Source organism: Streptopelia decaocto (assembly GCF_964273445.1).
Source record: "Streptopelia decaocto genome assembly, chromosome: 24".
NCBI lineage: Eukaryota > Metazoa > Chordata > Aves > Columbiformes > Columbidae > Streptopelia > Streptopelia decaocto.
In genome coordinates, this window is record NC_138679.1 from 360,306 (window position 1) to 383,697 (window position 23,392).

The window sequence follows — 23,392 nt, forward strand, 5'->3', positions numbered from 1 at the left end:
CTGGAGTCACCATCCCTGGAGGGCTGGACAGACGGACAGGAGGTTCTCAGGACAGTGCGGGGGGGTCATGGTTGGGCTCCATGATCCTCAGGGGCTTTCCAGCCGAAATGGTGCCGTGATCCCAGGCTCCAGGCCCGGACACGGAGGGATGTCAGGGCTCCCGCACACGACGGCCCCGCGGACGGGCCCGGGGAGGCGCCGGCACCCGCACGGGGTGACCGAGGGACAGCCCGAGCGCCCGTCCCGCCCGGCACCGCGCGGCCGCCCAGCCCGGTGACCGGAGCTCGGTGTCCCTGTCCCGCTCTCCCTCCCACCGGGGTGCCAGCCCCTCTGTGTTTGCCGGGGCCGAGTGCCCTCTACTGGTGCGCAGCTGAAACACGCGCTGCGGGGCCGCGACGCTGCTGCGTGGATGGAGGGGGCGCCTGATCCCCCTCTCCCGACAGACCCTGGGCGGGGCGCCTCGGGCGGGCCCTCTCGGCCGCCGTAGCGGACCGGCCGCGCCTCAGCCCCGCCCCGCAGCCGGCTGCCCCTCACGTGACGAGAGGCGGGCGCGCCGCGGGGCACGCTGGGAAGTGCAGTCCCGGACGCGCGCGGCCCCGCGGCCGCGCCATTGGCGGGACTCGCTTTCCCAGCGCGCCCCGCGGCGGGTCGGGAGCGAGGCTGCGGGGCTGCGGCGGGAGCGGTGAGCGGGGCCGGGCTGCGGCACCGGGACGGGCGGGGAGAGGGGGCGGTGCGGGAGCGGCCGGGGCTCGGGGAGGTGTTGGGGACAGGCCGGGGGCTCAGCTGGAGAACAGGAGCTGAGGGGAGACCTGATCCCTGAGCTGCCTGGAAGGAGCTTGGAGCCGGGGGGGTCGGGCGCTGCTCCCCAGGAACAAGCGCCAGGAGCAGAGGAAACGGCCTCAAGTTGCACCAGGGGAGGTTGAGGTTGGATCTGGGAACAGTTTCTCCCCCAAAGGGCTGTGGGGCATTGAACAGGCTGCCCAGGGCAGTGCTGGAGTCGCCATCCCTGGAGGGCTGGACAGACGGACAGGAGGTTCTCAGGACACGGGGCTGGGACAGGCTGGGTTATGGGTGGACTCCATGATCTCCATAAGCTGCCTGTACAGGTCCCACTTCTCAGAGTGCCGTTGTCTCCACCAAGGGCTGTGCTAGAACAGCTCCATTTAAAAGGAAAGTAAACACAACCCCAACAAAATAATCGCAGGGGTGTAGATTCCACGGCCTCCAGACTGTACCGGGCACAGAGGGCGGCACGGAGGCGCAGAACAGGGAGTGAGCTGCTGGGAATCGGTGGGTTTGGGTCCAGCGCAGCGGTTCTGAGCGTGCGCTGGCGGCAGCGGGCGGGCTTGGTGTGTTTGTACAGGGGCAGTTTTTAGTCCAAGTTTCCTGGGTTCTTGATAACTCTTGTCAGACCCCCCAGGGCTGGTTTAGAAGGTTGGTTTGTGGCGTTTCGTGTTTCCAGTCTGGGGGTGGGGGCACAGGGGTTTTTTATCCTTGACAAAAAGGGGTCAGCACAGACCTGTGCGGTTTGTCTGTGCGATCGGTGCTGCCAGAATCAGCAGCGCCTGACGCTGAGAAAACCGCAGGAGCCGAGTCTTCCAGAATTACCGTTGTGTTCAACGGCAGCGACAGGAAAAATGAATCTGTGTGTTTAGGAGCGTTGTGGGAATTATTAAAGCAACGAGGGCTGTTGGGCTTTGTGTACCAGCCGATTTGTTTATTTTGGGACAGCAGCTCACGGCCCAGCTCACAGTGATTTTCTGTTTGTTTCAGCAGTCGGGAGCGTCTGCAGGGACCAGGAAACCATCTCAGCACCTAAATGCGGCATTAGGTCTGGTGAGTTCGTGACCTCCGTACGGTTTGTGCCGAGCCCCGCGCTCACAGCCCGTGGCTGTGCTGGGGTTCCTCGGGTGCTGGCTGCGCCATGTGCTGACCTGAGCTTCTTTCTCCAATAGATCCGTTGTTGTGTGTCCGGAATTTCACCAGGGAACACTCCTCAGAGAAATGGCAGGTAAGAGCTCCTCAAAACGTGGCAATGTCGGGAGAAAAACAGTTTCCCAGAATGTTTTTCAGGTATCCAACACGTCCCTCCCTGAGATCTTAGTGACCCGAAAGCTCCGCAGCTGCTCCTCGTTTCTGACCTTGGTGTGCTCGCTGTGGGTTTGTCCGCTGAGGCTGCTGCTCTCACAACAAGGCTCGGGTGTGACTCGTTTGAAAGCTTCCTGGGGATGGAAGTTATTCACAGGAGAATGATTCCTTCCTTACAGAGGCTAAACAGCCTTCTGCGGCACTCCTAGCTGTACTGTCAGTATTAATACATCTCCATTTTACTTGTAGCAAAATCAGTGACAAAATTCCTCCCAGCTTTTTCAAGATAAGGGGAGGTCTGGACTCGTGCGCAGCCGCTGTTTGTTGGGAACACAGTTTGATTTGTGAGAGCGCGGCTCGCGCTTGCTGGTCGCTGTGTGGGTGGGAGCGCTGCAGCAGCCCCGCTGCGGGTCACACGTCAACGGGGGGTTAATTCGGTTTCCTTTGGCTGTTCTGGAAGTAACCCGGAGCAGTCGTAAACTAGAGGGTCTCTGGGTGGGCAAAAGTCACCTGGCTGCTTGCACCTGGGCAGCCACAGCGGCGAAACCCCGATGGCGTGTACCCGGCAAACAAGCGGAAGCACTTGGAGCATTTTCTGAGCTCGCAAAAGGACAAAGTGCAGCGGCCGGTGCCCAGCAGGTCGGTTTGGCCCCACCATTCGGGGCTCCTGCACTGGAGGTTGGTGCTGCAGGAGTAGAGAGATGGGAGAGGGCAGAACCAGCGTGACCTGGTGCTGCGAGACACAGAAAACTGCCCCCTCCCTCCAGAAAAAAAGATTGTCCAGGAATCTGCTTTTGGTCTGTTCAGTTAATCCTGGTCTGTTGGCTTCCCTAGAGCTGTGTCTCTGGCTGTAACAGCTGTGCCTCCTTCCTTTGCTTTGATCCAGGGTTATTGTGTCCGTTTGTCGGCTGCGGAGACAGACTGCCCAGGAGAAAGCTCATTAGACGCTTGTAGCAAACAGAAAATTAGTGCTAAGACGTCCAGGTTCCCGTGGACTTTGAATCAGCCGTGGGACACGGGCACACGGGTGACAGGGCCAGCGGAGGCGTTAACCGGTGCCTGAGCCCAGCTTTACAGGGCATCTGAACTAACCTACAGTGCATTTAGAGGAGGTGGATGAGCAGGGGCAGAAGGTTTAATGTTTGTTTTTATACGGAAAAGTCAAATTGGGCTGGTGACTTCAAACTTTATTCCATATTTAACTCGGATGTACTCACAGAGGGTGTCATCCTCATTTTCCGCATGAAAATAGGCCTTTCCTTTGCACAAAGCGAAGCCTTTCCTTTCCTAAAGCTCGGCTTACAGCTTTAGACTCTTCCCTGCCAACCTGCCAGTGAATTTAGGCATTTAATTCCTTGATTTTAAACAGAATCTCTCCCCAAGGTCGGCTTTCCTTCACCGCGTTGCTTTTGTCAGCGTGGGATTTACTGTATCTGAGTGCAAAGCGAGTATTTGTGTTCTGTGTTGTAGAAAAGGTGAATAACTTCCCTCCGCTCCCCAAGTTCATCCCTCTGAAACCGTGTTTCTACCAGAATTTCGCTGACGAAATTCCCATCGATTACCAGTCTCTGGTGAAGAGGATCTACCACGTATGGATCTGTAAGTTGAATAAGAAACCTGTGCTGGGAAAATCTATATGTGTAGTAAAAAAAAGTGGATCTTAATGACTCCTGTGCCTTAAAGTCTTTGCAATAAGTTGATGAGAAACAATGATTCATCTTAGAGTAATTCCCACCTAAATTCACATAAAATAAGATGAACAGGAGAGTTTTAGGCAAGAAGATAAATGCGGCCCTTATGCTGCCGCTTGTATCCCCACCTTGCTGTGGGGAGGATGAAATTCCCCCTTGTTTGGGCCACCTGCAGGTTTCCCTGCGCAGTCGGGGCCGTTTTCCAGCCATGCGCTCTCTTCCTTAGCTGCTCAGCCCGCAAAACGTTCCCGTGGTGATTTGCTGATATTCAGGATACACTGGATATTCTGGGCATTCCTGGCTCTGAGTTTTTCGTTGTCTGGTTCAGCCATTCAGAAACCAGTAACGAGGATTGACCATTCTTCTCCACGAAAAGAAATGGGGTGAAAAAGGGCGCAGCAGGTCTGGAGAACCACAGAACACACTGGCAGATCAAACATCTTTTTGCCTTTATTATCTTTTTTCCCCAAACGCTCGTCACTCCATTTTCCCCTCTGGCTGCAGGAAAGCTTGTTTTCTGCCGGCTGTGCATTGGGTGCCGTGGCTTTTCTTCCCGGTGCACAGGGTGTGCGTATGAGCAAGGTTGGTGTGCGTTAACAACGGCATCGTCTGTCGCCCTTTGTGCCGCCGTTATTTCGAGATGCTGAAATGAGCTCTGTAATTCTCTTGCCTGAAGAAACCGCTTGTCCCTTCAGACTCCGCCGGTTAATGCTGCGCGTTGTGAGGCCGCTTTGTCCGCGGCTCCTCCGAAACAAAGCGCCCCTCATTCCACCTAATGGCAGCTGGAAAAGGGCCAAGCGTTTGGGCAACCGGCCATTTGGGCAACTGGTCCAGGCGCGGCCAAGGGGACCTGGCGTTGGCACCGGGAGTTCAACATTTCCACCCACAGCACCATTCCTTCTGGAGTCTCCCTGATTTTTTGGGGATGGGATGGAGGGAGACACATGAAGGGAAGGACAAGAAAAGGCTGGCATTGAAAACAGAAACGCCAAAGTTGTTGGGAGGTTGCATGCTCATTATTTTAATTGGATGTGAGCATTTAATTAAGGTGGATGGTGACTTGGAGAAACCTGTACCAGAGCTCCCACTGCTGGAGAACAAACTCCACGGCAGCTCAGTGCGGATGAGCTGCGGAGCCTCTGCGAGGAGTTGCAGGACAGACTATAGACCAGGTTGTTCCTATCGCAGCACCGCGTCTTTGTTTCCTTTTCATGTGACGAAACCGCACAACCTCATGTTCTTTCCTCTGCCCTCTCCACAGTTTACTGCATCACGCTAGCGGTGAACGTAATCGCGTGCCTGGCGTGGTGGATCGGAGGAGGCTACGGGGCCAATTTTGGTTTGGCCATCCTCTGGCTGGTCCTCTTCAGTCCCTGCGGCTACGTCTGCTGGTTCCGACCCGCGTACAAGGCCTTCCGGTAAGGGGGAGTTCTGTTTGGGTTTCCTCGGGGAGAGAGACGCGTTACCGAGCGCGTCCCCGTGGGGGTCCGGCTGTCTGGGTAACGACGAAGGACGTGGTGTCTGAGTGTCTTGTTTACTTGGAAATGAAGAAGAATGTGGCCTCTCTTAACCAGGAGAAGCGGGACTGAGTTCAGCTGCCCCGGGTGGGCGGCGAGCAGCAGCGAGTAGTTTGCTACTTCCATGAGGATGAAGTTCATATTCTACTTAAATATCTCAAGCTTAGCAGCACGGTCATATAACACTAAGATAGATACTAATTTGATGGAGCTTCGCTGAGGCTTGTTTTGATGGAAGACTATTAAGTTATTAGTTTTTGAGAACTCTTCTGGTTTTTGTCTCTAGACGCTCGCAAGCTCGGCAGCTTTGCGTTTTAGATAAAAGCGCCTCCCTGGGGCGAGTCCTTCTGAAACTCCACAAATATGTAAAGCCATCCTACATTTTCACTTTAATTAATCAACATTTGCATTTGCTGGTGCTCGCTGTGCATCACGAGGCACTAATCCGACATTAATAAATGATGTTTGTCAGAGCCCTGAGGTGCCGAGCGGTTCCCGGCTGGCGCGGGGGGGCCTGCGCGGTGTCACCAGCGCACGCCAGTCTGGGCTCCGAGCGCGAAGCTCGTCCTGGTGCCCCGTTACCAGAGTGCTCTGGATTTTCATTATTCATCCCATCCCGTGGATTCATCCCAAAGTTCTAGGAGAGGAAGACCCAGCTCTGGGCTTTTGTCCCCGTCCCCCGTGCGGAACCCCGGGCTCCATTCAAACAGCATTTGCCATTCTGAACTCTGGGAAAATCACTCCACCCACTGACCTCCTCTGGGCTTCACAGGGACCGTTTTAATTACTTCTTCTAATGTTGTTTGTATGTGTTTATGCAACTGAATACTGAAAGGTCCCCGAGGTTACTCTGTGTAAAGATTTCTACAGTTTATAAAAAGCAGCAGCCCCGGGATCGTCGGCTTTGCCATCTGTTGTGGGAGAGGCTTGGAAAGCGCGCAGCGGGGCAGCGCGGTTCCGTGCGGGACTCGAGAGCGCGGCCAGAGCCGCCGCCGGGCTCTCCTGGGCAGACAGCCCTTCGGTGCCGGCGTCGCGCACCGCGCGGTGCCGGAGGGTGCTGCCGTCAAACCCGCGTCAGCCGCCTGCGTCCACAATTAAATCAGCTGCGGAGCTTTGGCGCTCGGGCAGGGCTGTTACAAATCTGCCCTGGAAAGCTGGATCAGAAATCACCTTTTCTGTGTATCCTCACTAATTCCCGCAGATCCGTTCAAACGAAGACTCCCCCGGCCCGGGCAGGTCCGAGGCGCAGGCGGCTGTTTGCAGGCTCAGCCTGGAGCCTGCTCCTCGTTAACTGGATTACGACAGGCTCTGCTGCGAACAGCCCGTGTTCGCAGTATCTCTGTCACACCGCTGGACTCTGAGGTGCCGTTCGAAGGGTGGCATCATCGAGGATGCTCAGGGTGGCAAGTGTCCTCCACGGCATCTCTGCCGTCTGTTGGAAGGTCACCGCGCCGTCACCCGCGGCTTCTCCGCGTGTGTCAGACCGGGGTGCACACAGCGAGCTCTCCAGAGCCCGCCGTCCTGCCTCCCTCGGCTCCTCTTCAGGCTTTAGAGGCTGGAATTATAATGCTAATAAACATTAAATACTTGTGGGGTTTGAGCAGGAGCTGGGTATGACTGGAGCTCCTTTGGAAACTCCCCCTCGCACCAAACTGCCTTGTAAGCAGCTGAAGTGGTTTTTGTAGATCTGTTCTGTAAATCATGGGCCCTTTGAGTTCCCGAGAGAACAGGAATCATGAGTGTCATTGAAAATGATGGTCTGGGGAGCTGCGCCTGGCCCTGCAGCGACAGGCCGGCTCGTCGCTGTGGCTGCTTCAGTGGGATGAGGTTGTTCTGCTGCTGTTCTGTGGTGGAGCCAAAACTCGGGCACGACCGCGCTGTGCACCCGCAATGGAGACACCAGGAACGGGTCTGCCCAGCCCCTCGTTTGGGATCGTAGTCGTGACCCTGCTGTACCCGCGTGGATCAAAGGGCCTCACGTATTCAGGACCCTCTCAACCGTCACATCCCGGAGACGTGGAGTCTGCAAAGACGCGAGCACACGCCTCTGCTGCTTCTCCTGTGGCTGTTTGTCCTCCGGTGGTGTCCCAGTGCTGGATCATTAACCGTGGGCGTGTGACCGTGATGAGGAGCAGCCGCGGAGGCGTTCCCCGCTGGAACTGCCCTGCTGGGGCGCGGAGCGCCGGGCCGCGCCGGCTTCAGGCGTCGGGCAGAGAGGCGACTGCGCCCGCGGTGCTCGCAGAGCCCGGCTCTCCGCACGGACACCACGTGCGCGGCTGCTTTGCTGGAGCAGTCGGGAGCCAGGCTCACTGGGACACGTCTGGGGCTGCCGAGTCACGGGGCTGCGTGGGGAAAGAGGAGCAGCCTCCAAAGTCTGTTCTGAGATGGCACGTTTGGGGGTTTGTACGCGATGGGGTCAAACACCAGTGTGAGGCATCGCGAGGTGCCGCTCTCTCCCTGACTGCGTCTCTTCCTTCACAGGTCGGACAGCTCGTTTAACTTCATGGCCTTTTTCTTCATCTTCGGCGCCCAGTTTCTGCTCACGGTCCTGCAGGCGATCGGGTTCTCCGGCTGGGGAGCTTGGTGAGCAGTCCTGTGTTCGTCGCTCTGTTGGCAGAAGCCACATCCCCTCACCTGCTCGTTCTCTTTAGCACCTTCCCACAATGTCCTTTGGCCGTTTAACCGGCCGGTTTCTAGACTCAGCTGATGCTCTCTCAGCATCGCCCTCCAGTTGCTGGCAGCACATGGCGAGCAGCACACGGTGACTCAGTGCTGGCCTATAGAGCAAGTATTGTGAGAGCTGTCCTAAAATAAATGGGAGCGTTTTAGTGTCTGTCCCTGGTTATAATTGTTTGGCATTTTAACTTCCTGTCTCTAGAGACTCGAGAGCAATTCCTGCTGAAATTACAAATAACATCACGTCTTGGCGCTCTGTGTAGCATTTTGTTTTCTTAACCGCAGCTGCTCTCGTTGTCCTACCTGGTTACTGCCCCCAGAGGGCCGGAGGGGTGAATCACAGCACCCCCGTGTTCCCAGCCTGGTCTCTAGACACACGATCTCTGCACAGCCAAAAGCACCTTGGGAATAAACCTCCTCTTCCCAAGGTCCGTGCTTGGGCTGTCCCCCAAGGCTCGGAGCCGCGGGGACGCGAGCGAGCGAGGTGTGAGATCCTGGGAAATACCTGCCTGAGTCACATTGAATTCTGGCCATTTTCTCCATTGTTCTTTTTGTTTTCAAGAGCTTTAAAGCTGCCTGGTAATTTCTGGGTACAAGCGAACAGTTTTTTCTGATAACAAGGAGATTAAAATGAGACCTATAATGATATTGGTCATTTCTCTCTGATTCTTCCAGCGGCTGGTTGGCAGCCATTACTTTCTTCAGCACCAACGTTGCGGCCGCCGTGTTCATGCTGTTCCCCGCCGTCATGTTTACGATGTCCGCGGTCGCGATGCTCATCTGCATCGTAAGGGTAAGTGCTGCAGAGGTTCCTTTGACTTGGAGTGTCTCCATATCGCGATAACGTGAACAGGCGGCTCCGCAGACACTGAAGCCGGCACTGCATTCCAAGGTTTAATAGCCGGTTGGTATTATTACATTTGTAGTGCTTTTGTTGCTCGGGAGTGCAGGACTTTAAAGAGAGAAACAAGTCCCCGGTACGGTACCAAAGTGACCGTAGCTCCTCTCCGGGTGAGATGTGGGGGCGCGTTGCTGATTTTCCTCCTGTTGGTCCCTTAGGTGCACAAAATCTACCGGGGGGCCGGCGGCAGCTTCCAGAAGGCTCAGGACGAGTGGCACAGCGGCGCCTGGCGGAACCCGCCCAGCAGGGAGGCCCAGTACAGCAATTTTTCGGGAAACAGCCTGCCGGAGTACCCCACGGTGCCCAGCTACCCCCCGGGGAGCCAATGGCCTTGAGCGGCGACCGCCGCAAACTGCCTGGATTATCTGCTTTTGTTGGTCTTTTAATTATTGTTTTTGAAAAGATCATTTGCATTCCCTCCCCACAAGCCCCCAGTCATCGTGTGGACTGTTTGGTTTGATCTCCGTGCCACCGCAGGAGACGCGTGCCGTCAGCCCTCGCCCCCGGCTCTGCGCGGCCCTGCCAGAACGGGGTTTGTTCTTTGCATCGGGTGACCGGTATTTGCCTCGTTGCAGACGGAGGGACCGACCGCGCTGCCCCGTTGGAGGGATCCTCTCCTGCCGTGTGACAAAGCCGATCTCCCCGCGATGGCGAAGGCTGTAACCGCCCCTTCTCCCACCTCCCCGCTCCGTTTTCATCAAGCGCCGCGCACGGTTGGTGACAAACGCAGTCAGAGCATTAGTGGCAACTGGTGTTTACTCTCCTGGATGAATAAGCTGGAATTTTTTACTCTAAGGGAAACGCGACACCTAAATGATTTGGTACTAGTGATAGCAAAGGTATTTGTAAAACCTACAACCTCACTCACTTGTGCTCTCTGTGAAGAATCCTTAGGCCACGGTGCTCGCGGTGTGCGCGGGGTTCAGATGTGAAGTCCCCCAGAGCCCTCGCGTGCCCGCTGGGACTGTTGTGACGCCACAACTCGCGCTTTCCCCGCTGCCAAAGGTTTTTGTCAGATCTGTGTGCTTCAGAGGTGCAGTTTCATCTCATTTGTTAACGATCGCTCGCTAAAAGCCGGTTCCAAAGCTGGAGGCTGCGGAGAAGCTGGTGACACCGGGGACGTTCGCCCTGGCAGCGCGAGATCTTACGTGGCATCCAGGTTTTGTGCTGCCCCAAGAAACGCTCGACCAGCCGCGGCTCGTGCTGCCCGTTCCCTGGGCGCCCGGCCAGCGGGGCGCGGGGTCGGTGATCCCCGCCCGGGCCCCGCTGTGCTTCGGGAAGAACTCTAGTACGATGAATAGTTTTAATTCCGCAGTTGAAATCCAAACATTATGGGGTCTGGTAGAGCAGGAGAGCTTGTGCGTCCTCAGAACCATTACCTGTGTAGCCAGCAGCACTTTCCCCGGTGCACGAGCAGCAGGTTCTCCTGCCGTTCTCAAGAATCGGCTCACGAGAGGACAGAGCTGTCGGGAGGGGTTGTTCACATCCACCTCGTCCATCTCCGTTCCTGCAGCCTGAGCCGTCCCGCTCCCGCGTCCCGCACCCACCCATCCGCGCAGCAGGTTTTCCTCTCCCCCAACACCCCGCTGCGATTCTTTTTTTCTCAGACCTGTCAAAACTGGGGGATCAGCTCCCAATGTTGTTATAGGTGCGAGCGTTGGAAGGTTTTGGCCAACGGTCCTGTGAAGGATGGTGGAGAGGTGGGAGGCGTTGGGCTCCCCACGGGACAGACCTGTCTGGCTGTCGGATGGGACGCCAGAGATGTTATAGCGTAAGCGGAGTCACTCCGAATTCACACTGAGTAACTGGAAAAATAAAACTGGTTCCTGGAAAGGGCCAGGGAGCTTGTCCTAGCTAGGTGGAATTGATTTGCAAGTGATCTTTTGAAAACTTGTCTCTACATGTGCCTTATCTAATACAACAATAGCTCACAAGGGAGAACTTTGCGTCCCCGTCGCTCCCGCGGCGCTTCCCGCTTGCTCTGCTACCCGTTCTGTCCACGCTGCCAGCGCTCGGCGCGCTCGGGTCGCAGGACGGCTTTGCCCGCAGCGCCGGAGCGACCGCGCGTCGGAGGGCAGAGCGCCCGGGGTTTCTGCTCTCAGCGGCTCTGCAGCCCGGCCTGCTCTGCTCCGCTCTGCTCCGGGGTGTTCAGTGTGCTCCAGCACGAGGGGTTCTTTTCTTGCGAGTGCGCAATGTGCTTGTAAGTACAATCGCTTGAAGCCTTCTTACCAGAACACAACCCCATCACATTGCCAAGCTTTTAGGTGCCTTTGTCATGCGTCAAGTGTAATGTGAAGTGTCCTTTGCCGCTTGCCATCAGAGAGGGATGAAGGGGCTGCCTGCGGGTTCGCTCCCTGGCAGTGCGGTTGCAGTGCGGTTGCAGGACGGGCAGCGAGGGAGGCTGGGGCCGGCCGCGAGCTCGGCCGCGCTCGGGAGCCGGAGCCCCGTGTACCCGCGTCCCCCCGGCCCTGCCCGCGCGCCCTCAGCCCCTGCCAAAACCTGCCAACAGCGACTGGTGTGTGCCCTTGGTTCTCGTGTGCCAGGTCAGGGTTGTGAAGGAATCGAGAGGAGAAGCGTTAAAGTGTTACCGGGACTCTGTGCCCTGTATTTCTTTTAACCCGGGGGCTGTTTTGAAGCCCCCCATTGGAAATGCTCGATGCAGGAGAGGAGCCAGACACCAGAACCGCCCCTCGTTACCAGTCACTGCCTGAGACCTCTCCAGAGCTCGGCCGAACCTCTCGGGGTGGGATCTGCCGCGTCTCGTCCCCCCGTCCCCTCGGGTGCCAGAAGCCGTAATTCCAGAGCGCTGAGTCAATGCACGGCCTGCGCTACCCTGGCTTTTTGGGTTTTGACTCCTGTATGTTTTTAGATGTTTACATTAGATTTCTAAGACTCGTTAACACCACTGACCTGGACCTGGCCCCGGTTTGTTCAGCATCCCGTGGCGTGTACGTGTGCGATATTTTCATGTTACTCGTGGAGCTCTGGCTTTTGTTTGTGTTTTTTTCCTCCTGATCACAAGACAATAAATGCTCATCCTGTGCTTGATGAGAAGAACTGGCCGTGCCAGAGCAGTGTGTCTGTTCCTAGGTAACCGGAGTCATCTGGCGGAGGGAAATGGCAAAATCTCTCTTTTCCCCAAAGTCTCCCACATGTTGTTTTCTTTCCTTACAAGACCAGCACGTTTACGGATGGGGCGCACTGCGGTTTGTACTCTCGCAGGTGCCTGATAAGCGTTTACCGAAACTGCTGCCGTCGTTTTTGGAGGGAGGGGACGGAGGGCAGAGCGGGGGTGGCGGGGGACGTCGCAGCTCCTGAGCGACGGGGTCCAGCTCCTCTCCTGGCACCTCTGAGCTCAGAGACTCGCCGGCCCGCGCAGCGCCGGCTCTGCCTTCCCTGGTTTATTGCCCAAAGGAGATCGTTATCCCCGGAGTAAACGGGCTGTTTGACAGCAGCGGTGAGTTGAACCACTCTGTTAGCACATAGCTGAATTTATCACCCCGAATTACCGCGCTGTGGCTTTGTACCCCTGTTATACCCTAAAAGAGACGTTTTGGTGCCGGGTGCTCCATACATCTGCTGATCTCGGTGTCTGGTCTCCGGAGCCGCGTGCCGGGTACCCCGCCCGGCGCCGCCGTCGCGCTCCCGCCGGCCCCGGTTTCCTGCAGCCTCCGCCGCTGTCCCCGCGTGTTCTGCTGGAGGTGAACACCCGCGGGGGAAGGTACCGGAGACAAACTGTGGGGGGGCATTTCCACAAACTGGGGGAGAATTCCTTCAAGCAGCTGGAAACGCTGAAATGGGTTTTTGGGGGGATGCTGGTGGCTGAAGACGATTCTCCCCCAAACCCACATGAACTCATTCGCCCACTGCCTGAACGCATTTTGGGGATGAGTCCGCCCCGTGCCGTGAAGACGAGAGCAGCGGCAGCGTCCAGCGGGGCCTCCTCCCCGCTCGCCGAAACGCTCACACAGGGACCACTCTGAGCCACCGAGAAAAGTGACCTGGGGGCTCAGCTGGAGAACAGGAGCTGCGGGGAGACCTGATCCTGAGCTGCCTGGAAGGAGCTTGGAGCCGGGGGGTCGGGCTCTGCTCCCAGGAACAAGCGCCAGGAGCAGAGGAAACGGCCTCAAGTTGCCCAGGGGAGGTTGAGGTTGGATCTGGGAACAGTTTCTTCCCCAAAGGGCTGTGGGGCATTGAACAGGCTGCCCAGGGCAGTGCTGGAGCCACCAGCCCTGGAGGGCTGGACAGACGGACAGGAGGTTCTCAGGACACGGGGCAGGGGGGGTTATGGTTGGACTCCATGATCCGGAGGGGCTTTTCCAGCCCCGTGGCTCCGTGACTCCCCGCTGTGCCTCCTTCCCAAGACCATTCCATACGGTTGGTGCTGATCGAGTCTCCCAGCGCCGCCCCGGCCCGCCGAGCCCCGTGCGGGCTGCACCCGCGCTGCGCAGTTAGCGGCGCCCGCCGCCAAGCGCGGCGCTGCCGTAAAGTGCCCCCGCGCTGCTGCAAAGTCGTCCTCTCGTCGCTCTCCTCAAGCCTCCTATTCTCGAACGCGCTTTGCGCCAACGCCGTTGCGCCACCACCCTGCCGCCGGCTGCGCTTGCGCCGAGCTCCGCCGGGCCTCTCTGCTTCGGACTTGCTATTCAGGAAAGGCGCTTACGCCGGCGGCGTGGCGAGGGGCGCATGGGCGCGAGGGGAGCCTACGCCGGTGGCGTAGCGCTGTCGCTGGCTGGCCGCTGCCCGCGGAGTGGTGAGAGGAGGCGAGAGGCGGCGTGAGGAGAGCGGGGCCGGGGGCGCCGCCATGGGGAGGCGGCCGCGGGGCAGCGGCAGCGCGGCCCGGCGCTGAGAGCCCGCGGAGGTAACCGCGCCGGGCTGCCCTGTTGCTGCGGTTCGCCCCGGCCGGGACCGGGCAGCGCCGCGGAGGTGGGGGGGAGGCCGGGCCGGGCGTCGCCTCAGGCGGGGGCGGCGGGAGCCGGGGCGCTGGGGAGGCTGCGGGCCCGGGCCCGGAGGGGAGAAGGGGCCGTGGGGCGAGACAGGTACCGGCGCTGGGCCTGGGGCTCGGCGGGGCGCAGCCGGGGCCGGGGCGGTCGGGGGGCCGGGGCCGCCTCGCTCCGGTCCCGCCCGGCGATGCGGGTTCTGCAGCCCTGGGAAGGGCTTCGGGCCCACCCGGGACCGCGCCCCCAGCCCCTGCCCGGCGGGGCCGCGGGAGGGGGTCCCTGCGGGGATGGGGTCCCTGCGGGGATGGGGTCCCTGCCCGGCCGGGATGGGGTCCCTGCGGGGATCGGGTCCCTGCGGGGATGGGGTCCCTGCGGGGATCGGGTCCCTGCGGGGATGGGGTCCCTGCCCGGCCCGAGCGGGGCCGCGGGATGGGGTCCCTGCCCGGCCGGGATGGGGTCCCTGCGGGGATCGGGTCCCTGCCCGGCCGGGATGGGGTCCCTGCGGGGATGGGGTCCCTGCCCGGCCGGGATGGGGTCCCTGCGGGGATGGGGTCCCTGCGGGGATGGGGTCCCTGCCCGGCCGGGATGGGGTCCCTGCGGGGATCGGGTCCCTGCGGGGATGGGGTCCCTGCGGGGATCGGGTCCCTGCGGGGATGGGGTCCCTGCCCGGCCCGAGCGGGGCCGCGGGATGGGGTCCCTGCCCGGCCGGGATGGGGTCCCTGCGGGGATCGGGTCCCTGCCCGGCCGGGATGGGGTCCCTGCGGGGATGGGGTCCCTGCCCGGCCGGGATGGGGTCCCTGCGGGGATGGGGTCCCTGCGGGGATGGGGTCCCTGCGGGGATCGGGTCCCTGCCCGGCCGGGATGGGGTCCCTGCGGGGATCGGGTCCCTGCCCGGCCGGCCGGCAGGGCCGCCCCTCGCAGGATGTGGCTCCTTTGTGGGCGGCTTTCCTCTTCCCCCGGGCTGGGAAGTGTTTGTTTGGGGAAAGGGACTGTGCTGAATCTGGTATTTAAAATAGCTTTTTTTTGTTTAGTTTGGTGTTGGGTTTTTTTTGTTGTTTTTTGTTTTGTTTCTTTAGCAGAGCTGGTGAGGATGAATGTGAGAAACAGGAAAAATACCCTCCCGGTTCTGCCCCCACCAGCCAGGAGCCGACTCCAGCTGCTCGGAGGCAGCCGGAGGGAGCGAGCGGGGCCGCGGGGGCCTGCGCCTCCTGTTTGGCGGTGGCAGAAGGGACTGGAGTGACGCTCCCGGACCGCGGGGGACAAATCGAAGCTGTGGGGATGTTTGGGGAGGTGTCTTTTCTTTTGAGGAACGGCCTGTGTTCCGGGCAGCATGGGGACCTGCTGTCTTAGATGTATTTCTGAAGTTAAAAAATGAAGTTTGTTAAGTATCTTTCAAGTTGCCATGAAATTAGTCCGTTCTAAACAAGCTGGGGGTAACCAGGACCCGGGTCATACCGTGTGTAAAATGACTGCGAGTGGTTTGTACCAGCGTGTTTGGAAGTTGCCTCGTTAACTAATCCGTCTGTTTTCCTTTTGTACAATAACTGTTGAGTATCTGGAGATGAATTCCGAGGAGTCTGTGGGTTCCTGTGCCGGCGGGACGGTCCCGTCGGGCCGTGTGCCGCGTCTCCCACCGCCAGCACACAGGTTTAAAAGTTGGGCCTTATATAACAAATTGGAGGGAACGTTTGGTGTTTGCCAGTGCGTCTGAAAGAGAATTGCTGTAAATTAGGGCAGGAGGCCTCCATGGGGAGCCATGGCGAGGCCTGCTCTGTGGCGGGGTAGGCCTGACTCCTGGGAGGAACTTGCCAAAGGTCTGTTGGGTTTGGTTTAATTCGGTTCATTACAGATAGGCCTGTTGTTCGGTGGTGATTCGATCCCTGCTGAGCACGTTTTGGGCCACTGGTGGGTCGTTGTCTCGTGGTGCAGATGAGGATGGTCTAACGTGACTCCGCTGCCTGGCTGGGGGCAGGTTCTCGTGTCCCCCCATGTCCGGGGACCCCCTGGGATCGTCTCATTAGCTTGTAGAGACAGCTGCCCTCCTGCGTCAGTGTGCCTCGGGATGTCATCTCTTCTCGTTAGCTTCCGAATCTGTAAGGCCTTATAAATCACTTGTGTAGTTTCTCTGTAAAAGCAGCTGCCGCTCTGGTTTACACCCGCACCAGAACGACTGGGGTGCAGTTGGTGGTGGTTTGCAGGGGAGACTGTTTATTCTGGGCCGTTTCCGTGGGCGCGCTGAATGGAGCTCTGTGTTCTGCCCTCGCGCCGTGCTCCGTGTTTGGTTTTCTTGTTGCAGCGCTCTTGAGAAGAGCGAGTGGAGAGGAGGAAGTTGGCACTTGCAGTTCAGCAGGTTCCTGGATTCTGCCCTGCGAGTGCTCCTCTCCGCCGCTGTCGGGATGTAGAGAGGCTGCTCTGCCTCGCCTCTCGTTTTGTATTCCGTTTCCGAGCTCCTGTGCAGCCCGAGCGTTGTCAAAACTGTTAATACGGGAGTGACTCAGCGGATCAATGGGAATGACATGAGGGTTGTGCTCGTGGACAATCAGTATTTTTCCCCCCACCCCCTCCAGCCCCACTGGGCTGGAAGAGACGATGTCCGAGAGCAACTGCCAATAAACATGTTTACTGGACTCGGGCCTGATTGTGCTCTGGAGCCTTTTCTCCCCCCGGCGCTGTGGTTTTCCTGGCTAGGAGGAGCTCTGGTGAGCTGGGCTGGACCAGCAATCCTGAGCTTTGGCTGGGCCATCCAGGTATGTGCAGGGCTGCCGGTCCGGGGGCGTCACAGGCCGCTGGAAGGACCAGTCCTCGCGTGAGCCGGGCTGGGCACGAGCTGGTTATCTCTGCCTCTGAAACAGGGGAACTGCAGCGCTACGGGCACTAGCGGTTTGTCTGAGATGGTGAGGAAGCCTCGGGTGAGCAGCCGCCCCTGGGGACGCGCAGGAGGGCTGCGGAGCAGCCGCTCTCCTTCCCCTCGCCTGGTTCGCCTTGCGCTGCTCCCGTGGCTTGGGCCGCAGCAGGAGTCGAACCCTCTTCCGTCATAGCGCTGCTGGGAGGGGGAGACTCAGGTGGCAACGCAGGAGCTTCCTGCTTGTGTTTACCATGGCTTTCTGCTCAGAGCTTGTGGGAACAGCTCTGCCCGCAGCCCTGTAATTGGGCTTGGACTAGACAGACTTGCCTTGTCCCGGGCGCAGTGGGAAGCCGTGAAACTGGGGCTCCGTCCTCAGACCCGGCCTTGGTGCGGCTTGGAGGCTGCTCCAGCGCTGCCGTACCCTGGAGTTCCCAGCAACTCTGCAATTCTGCCAGAGAATGAGTTATCTTCCCATTAGAAAAGCCGTGTGCTTATAAATAGTTCTGAGATTTTATTCCAGTGGATGTTTGTACTTCCTACTGGCAGTCTGCAGCTCCGGTGGCTCCGTCGCTGTAGAGAAGAAACGGGGCTCGGTGGTGAGGAGAGTGTCAAAGTGCTTTTCCGTGGGGCAGCTAACGCGGAGTGTTCGGGCTCTCCCTCTGGCTCCCAGTCCGCGCTGCTGCCCTCTGTTTCCTGGGGAATTGGAAATCCCTGCGCAGGCTGCAGCCCTTCCTGTTGGACAACCCCTCCCTTGCATGTTATGGTGATGCATTATTCTTAATAACTGGCTCAACACAAAGCTCACTGCAGAGCATGCATCGAGCGGACACGTTCCAAGATGCCTCCTGCCTCTCTGACAGCGAGACCCAGATCTGCTGTCTGCAGGCTCGGCTCTCCCCAGCTGCTCAGAGCTGCGCTGGCCCCGCCGCCGTGGGGAGCGAGCGCTGCTGCAGCGTGCGCTGGGGCCAGCGCGGCGTGCGTGAAACCACAGAGCGTCTGTCTGTCTTCCGCTCGCTGCGATGGTAACGGTGCAGCAGATCGGTGCACTCGATAAGTGCTGAGGTGATCCCACGCTGTGCAATTTAGGAAATGGTTCTTCAGGTGAGCTGAAACCTGGAGGTGAGAATTTGCAGGGTGGTTCAAAACGCTCTTTGGAGCAGGATGTTCGTGATTTCTTTTACAGCTCGCAGTAAGGAGAGTTTGCTCCTGGAGTAGAGGAAGTCAATTAGTTCTTGAAACACTTGAATTTGGCTGCTTTGGTTCCAAAAAGAGGATGGACAGAGGTTCGCCGTGTGTCCAGGAAGGTTTCCCTGTGCCCGTGAAGTGTGTTGTCCTGCGGGAAGGCTGGTGACAGTCACATTTTCCAGCAGTGTCCTGCTGCCGTCTGCCTTCTCCTCCGCCGTCAGACCGTGTCACTTACAACGCTGCAGCGCAAAGGTTCTCACGCAGGAAACGAAGGTCTCGATGTCTTGAGGCAGATTCACCTGTGACACTAAACCAAGGGCTCTGCTTCCTCTCCAGCCTCAGCCCCACTGTTGTCTGGTGGGGACAGCGCTCTGACAAAGCGTTTTATTTGGTGTCCCTGGGCAGAGGTGGCGATCAGTTGAGTGCGAGACCATTGCAATGAGCCACGGTGCTGTTGCAACCATGTCTTGGAAATAAGGTGTTGGAAATAAGGCACCCGTTGTGCTCCCAGGGTGTTTGAGACACTGAGAGTCTGGAAGAAAGAAGTGTTCATTTTTTTATCATTCCGTTTCACTTGTCCACCAACCAAAGCCTGTCCTGTAGCCCTTTGTTATTTATCATTATGTAATGTTTCTTAATGAGGGAGGCCTGGCTTTTGCTTTGCAAATGGTGAATTAGGCAGTTGGCAGGTGACACGCGGGCTTTGTCAGCCTGGGAGGGATGTTCTGGAGTTAACAAACGGGTTAAGGCTGGTCTTGAACTCGGATTTTGTGAGGCGTTCCTCTGAGCAGCCGGCGTGGGGCAGCGGCGCTGGAGCTTTTGGGGGCCCAGGGCGCGCGGCCACGTCGCCGGGGTTCCTTCCCCTCAGCCTGGAGGCCGAAAGCCGTGCTGAGAGTGGCTGGTGCCTGGTGCTGGCTGACGGGCTCCGGAAGGGCAGCGGTAATCCAACCTAAACCCGAACGGAGGTGTGAGGGGTTTGCACGCCTCAGAGGCTCCATGCCTACACACTCTTGTCGTTGCTCAATGTTTTCAGGTAGGAAAATCTTGCTGCTTTTTTGCTTTTGAGAGAGCACTGAGGTATAAACAACAAAGCAAGAAGCCCTTTTTCTTTTCCTTTTTTCGCACGAGCTGTGGCAGCGCTGGAGTTCGTACTCTGCCCGGTTTCCCCAGTTTGATGCGGGGAGAGGACGGTGCTTTCCAGCACCTTCTGTGCGTGCGTGTGGGCGAGGGCGGGCTGAGGAATCCCCCACCCCCAACTACACCGATTCCTCTTGTCCCAAAGGCGATGGCGGTTCTAGTTGAAGTAAAAGCTTTAGTGTTCCCAAGTACAGAGAATATTAAGGGTGGTACGGTTGGTGTGCCGAAGGGATTGCTCGCAGCAGTTGTCTCTGCGTGTGGGGTCAGCGTGCGATGGGACAAGGCACCAGAGGGCTTGGAGCCGACAGGTACGGACTAGTCCCTGCCTCAAGCCCTGGGAATTCCTGCACAAACGTGCTGGAGCTCGTCGCTCAGTGGGCTTCGCCTGGCGCAGGAATAGGAAGTGCTTGGAGGGATGGAGCTTGAACGTTTCCTCCGAGGTAACTCGCAGCTGATTTTAAACCCGTGTTGTTTTCCTAGCAGTGTCTGCCCGATCGGGGGATCCCGAGAGGGGATTGTCGGAGTCCCCAGCAGGCTCTCCAGCCTGAAGCAGGAGGAGTCTCAGTACAGGGAAAGGCGTACAGAGAGGAATCCAGCCCAGCAGCCGTCGGGCTCTGAGTCACAGCACAGCAGGGGATGTTGCCAGGGAGCAGCTCTCCACCGCTCAGGCCCCTTTTCTCCCCCCCAGACCCACTCCTTGGAGCAGGGAGAGCCGAGCAGGGTGCTCCTCGAGCTTACCAGGTTTGGGAGAAACTCAGTTAACACACCACGCTGAATTTAGCAGGATATGGAACAAACACGGGGAACAGGAGTTACCGTGCAGTGTGCTGTTCAGGCACACCTGTGCCGTGCCGCAGTAACCGTTCTCTAGCTGAAGCTCTCTGGGTAAATCTGTTGTGGCGTTTTGCCACGGAGGAACGGTGGGCAGATCTTTGTGTTGGAGCAAACCCTGGTTTCAGGTGGTTTTGGCAGGAGCTCCCTTGCCTGGCTGCGAGGGAGGTGTGTGAGCAGGACAGTGACGCAGCGGCCCCGGCGGACTTGGCTCGGCAGTGACGGAGCATCGTGGGGCTGCTTTGGGGTGAAGCGAGGCCGCTCCGTGGGGGCTCTGGCCGCTCCGTGGGGGCTCTGGCCGCTCGGGGCTGTTTGCCAAGGCACGTTAGGAGCGCTGCTCCCCTGTTCTGCATGCAGACTGCCCGCAGCCTCCCAGAGCCCGGCTGCAGCTGTGCTGCAGGTGTATTTGTTCTTTCCCCCCCTCGCCCTCCCCTCTCCTTTTCTTGTGCTGACATCTCTCTGACTTCTTGGGCTCCTGCTTTGCTGAGATATTTTCTTGCAAGAGCTAGCATGTCTGTGGGGAGGCCGGGCTGCCTGAGTAGCAGGAACAGCCTAGAGCGTCCTCCGCACCGGAGAGCTGGGTTTGCCAGGCACAGCTGGATGGAGGGGCGGGCGCCTTTGAGGACGGCGGTGGTGCAGCCCGTGCAGCCCGAGACGGGAGGACAACAGGTGCGGGTGCCCTCGCTGCAGTCTGGATGGCACCCAGGGCTCCCAGCAGGTCTTCTCTAATGTTTCTCTGAGTGTATAAGCACAGGCCTGGAGATGAAACTCAAAATCCTCCTGTTCGCAGCGCAGAGGATGCGTTGCAGCGGGCTTGGCTCGCTGACAGCAGACACCGGGGGTGTGATCGTGCACGAGCAGGGGATGGTTCCCCTGCTGACTGTGGTCCTGGCAGGGGACAGGCAGGGCCTGAGATCCGACTTCTCCTGACGCGAGAGTGTAGCACTTGCTGCTTTGCTCCTATTTTTGTTCAGAGCCAGAAATCAAAGTCCAGAGTGGTGCTTCTCCAGCCAGATTCATTTAAAGGCACTCGCTATTGTTTTAGGGCCAATATTTAACTTGTGCGTGTTAGGCTCTATTTGCCTTAAGGAAGAAGTCTGAGTGAGGAGCGTCCACCGCGGGGGGGAGCAGGGGGTTTCAGGAAGCAGGTTTGTCTCCGTATTTGCAGGTCTGTGCTCCTCTCCTGGCAGGTGCGGAGGCCGCTCTGGCCGGCAGGAAGTGTTTGTGCGCCCGGCGCTGGCGCCGCGGCCGCGCAGGGTGTGTCTGCTGCACGGCCCGGCCCGCGCGGAGCTGAAGGCACCGGCCGGAGCTGCTTTCCAGCTGGGGCTGGCGTGGGCAGCCGGGCCGAAGCGTGCGCGAACTTCCTGATAAAAGCAGCTTATCGGGAAAGAAATGCTCTGCTGCGTTTTGCCTTCTCTGTGGTCTCTGGTAGCAAGAGTTCATTAGCCGTGAAATCCTCTGCAGTGGATCCTGCTAATGGCAGGATTTCCCATTCCCTGGGCTTGTGGCTTCTCCTGTCCTCTGTCACCGTTCTCACAGTGTGACACGCACACGCCGTCACACAGCCCACAGTAACCCCAGGAGGGTTTGCTGGTCCCATGTTTCTAGGCAGGGCGGCTATGTTGGAGCTGTGTCTTTCTTTTGGGCCCCTTTTAAGTCTGGAAAGGCCACAGTGAGGTCTGCCCTGAGACCTCAGTGCAGTCTGGGCTTCTTTAGCTACCTGGTAACCCTCTGCCCAGACTTCTGGTGCTCTGTGCTCTCGACTGGATGCTTTTGGCCATGCTTGACTATTTGTGCTTAGATACAGAAAGAACATGTTTCCTCTTGAGGCAAAATCAAAGGCCCGTGGCGGTTTGCGGCCGGCCTGAGGGGAGGGCTGGGCCCGGGCTCCCGCTGCAGAGCTCAGCCCAGCTCCGAGGGGTTGAGAACTTCCCTCTGTGTAGCAAAGGGCTCGTGAGCAGCCCCGATCCCGGCTGAGGAGAGCCAGGCCCAGCCGGAGCTCGACTCTGGCTTTTAGTGGCAGGTTTGGCGCTGGGCAAGTCAAGGCTTTTGCCAGAGCCCCGTCCAGCTCGGGTGGTGATCAGGGACTGTTTTAGAAGACGTCAGCTGACTTTTCCCCACCTCTGGATGCTCTGCAGGCACCTGGTACTGTCTGTGATGGTGGCGATAACTCCATGGTGACAACTGTGCTGTGTCCCTTCAACCCGAGGGCTCTGGCAGGAGCCCAACAGGCTCTGTTGTCGTGTTCCCAGTTTGAAAGGCCGTAGAGGGGCCCGTGTTCCAGAACGGGGCTGGGAGCCCCTCTGAGCACCCACCCACGGGGCACCCAACAGCTCTGGGGAGACTTGGCCTATGTCCATAATGAGCGTTGATGGGTTTAGGCCCACAAGTTGGCTGCGTAATGAATGAGGGAGCCAGGGGAGCTGTGTTCTGTCTGCAGGGGCTGGAAGAGGTGATGGGAACCAGAAACATAAGTCATTAGCTCAAAAAAAAGAAGAGGTTTGGGTTTTGGATGGAAGTGTGTTCCAGAGAAGGATGAACGTGTGTTGGCTGGGTTTTCTGGGACAAATCGGAGAAGCGAGAGCCCAGAAATGAGGGAGAAGGGACAGTTTGTTCATGCAAATAATGTTCCAGGTATTAATAGCAGCGAGATGAAATGGGTCCTCCTGGGGGGTGTATCCTGCGTGTTCCTTCATGTGGGTGATCCCCCTGACTTTATAAAGTAACCCTTTTGTGTAGGGCCCAGAGAAGCGGGTCTGGAGCAGGTGAGGTCACGCTAGATCTCCCCGTCTGAGAGTTTTGGATGAACCCCTTGCAAAGTTCCCTGTCCACCCACAGCACCTCTGTAACCACCTTGTGGCTGTAGCCGCTCCTTGGCGTTCCTGTTTCATTCCTGGCCTTCTGATCCCGCACCAAACGCCCGCAGGTGGGGAATGATGGAAGATGAGAAACGACCTTTGGAACGTGCCTTTCTGGTGTGAAGGTTGGTGGCAAACCGGAGTCCTCAATGCACAAAGTGTCACGGTGCTTAATAAAGGGCTGTGAGTCTGATCCTCTGTGTGAGGGATGGGAAAGGAAAAAGATCCCGTGGCGTGACCAGGAATGGGACGTAGGTCTCTGTTCTGAAGCTTATCCCTCACTGCAAGCCAGCAGATTGGGGTATTTATGTAGCTCTTAGGAATTTGTCCCAGTTAGTCTCCAGTTAGTTGGGAATTACCCTTCTCTACCAGCCTTTTCTTCTCTGAAATCACAGGCACGTCACTTCCCCATCTGTAAAATAAGCAGGTCGCTCCTGTACCTTGGAGAGGCTGCGAGGAAGGACGTGTACTGGATTGAGCTGCGCGGTCTTGTAATAGAGGGGCGGGAAGACAAATGGCTCGTGGATTGCTCGTCGCTCCTCTGAAGATGCTGCTGGCGCTGGCGTGTGAGCGGATGGATGTTGCCGTGCCACGGGGCGTCCCTGCGCCCCGTTACTCTGAGGAGAGGTGAACTGCGTGGTGCTGCTTTTCCCTTCCCCAGTCTGGGCTGTGGGTCCTGCCCTGGCCATCTCCCCCGTTTGCAGCAGGGAAGTGATTCTGGCGTCT

General features: G+C 58.4%; 2 protein-coding genes across 6 annotated transcripts in view; both read left to right on the forward strand.

The window, feature by feature from the left end:
- The first annotated feature begins 541 nt into the window (after positions 1 to 541).
- SCAMP4 (secretory carrier membrane protein 4) lies at positions 542 to 11,935 on the forward strand. Of its 4 annotated transcripts, none has more exons than XM_082072402.1 (8): positions 542 to 682; positions 1,774 to 1,836; positions 1,956 to 2,011; positions 3,559 to 3,687; positions 5,041 to 5,197; positions 7,778 to 7,879; positions 8,648 to 8,765; positions 9,032 to 11,935. In XM_082072402.1, the coding sequence occupies exons 3-8, from the start codon at positions 2,005 to 2,007 to the stop codon at positions 9,206 to 9,208; spliced, it is 690 nt and encodes a 229-aa protein (XP_081928528.1). In that variant the 5' UTR covers positions 542 to 682; positions 1,774 to 1,836; positions 1,956 to 2,004; the 3' UTR covers positions 9,209 to 11,935. The 4 variants fall into 4 exon arrangements, with proteins under 4 accessions (XP_081928528.1, XP_081928529.1, XP_081928531.1 ...); XM_082072403.1 differs by having other exon boundaries at positions 548 to 682; positions 1,774 to 1,831; XM_082072405.1 differs by having other exon boundaries at positions 550 to 682; positions 1,777 to 1,831.
- A 1,650-nt stretch (positions 11,936 to 13,585) lies between these two features.
- CSNK1G2 (casein kinase 1 gamma 2) overlaps positions 13,586 to 23,392 on the forward strand; it is a 29,861-nt gene continuing 20,054 nt past the window's right edge. The window contains exon 1 of one of the 2 annotated variants that reach the window (XM_082072093.1): positions 13,586 to 13,731. The gene's annotated coding sequence lies outside the window, so the exon portion shown is untranslated. The remainder of the gene's footprint in view (positions 13,732 to 23,392) is intronic. The other variant, XM_082072094.1, reaches the window with a different exon arrangement.

Bases quoted from the DNA above. Each gene is read 5' to 3' on its own strand.
- SCAMP4 (XM_082072402.1), top strand. The intron at 3,688-5,040 runs GTAAGTTGAATA...CCCTCTCCACAG, and splicing joins GATCTACCACGTATGGATCT to TTTACTGCATCACGCTAGCG. The intron at 5,198-7,777 runs GTAAGGGGGAGT...CTTCCTTCACAG, and splicing joins CCCGCGTACAAGGCCTTCCG to GTCGGACAGCTCGTTTAACT.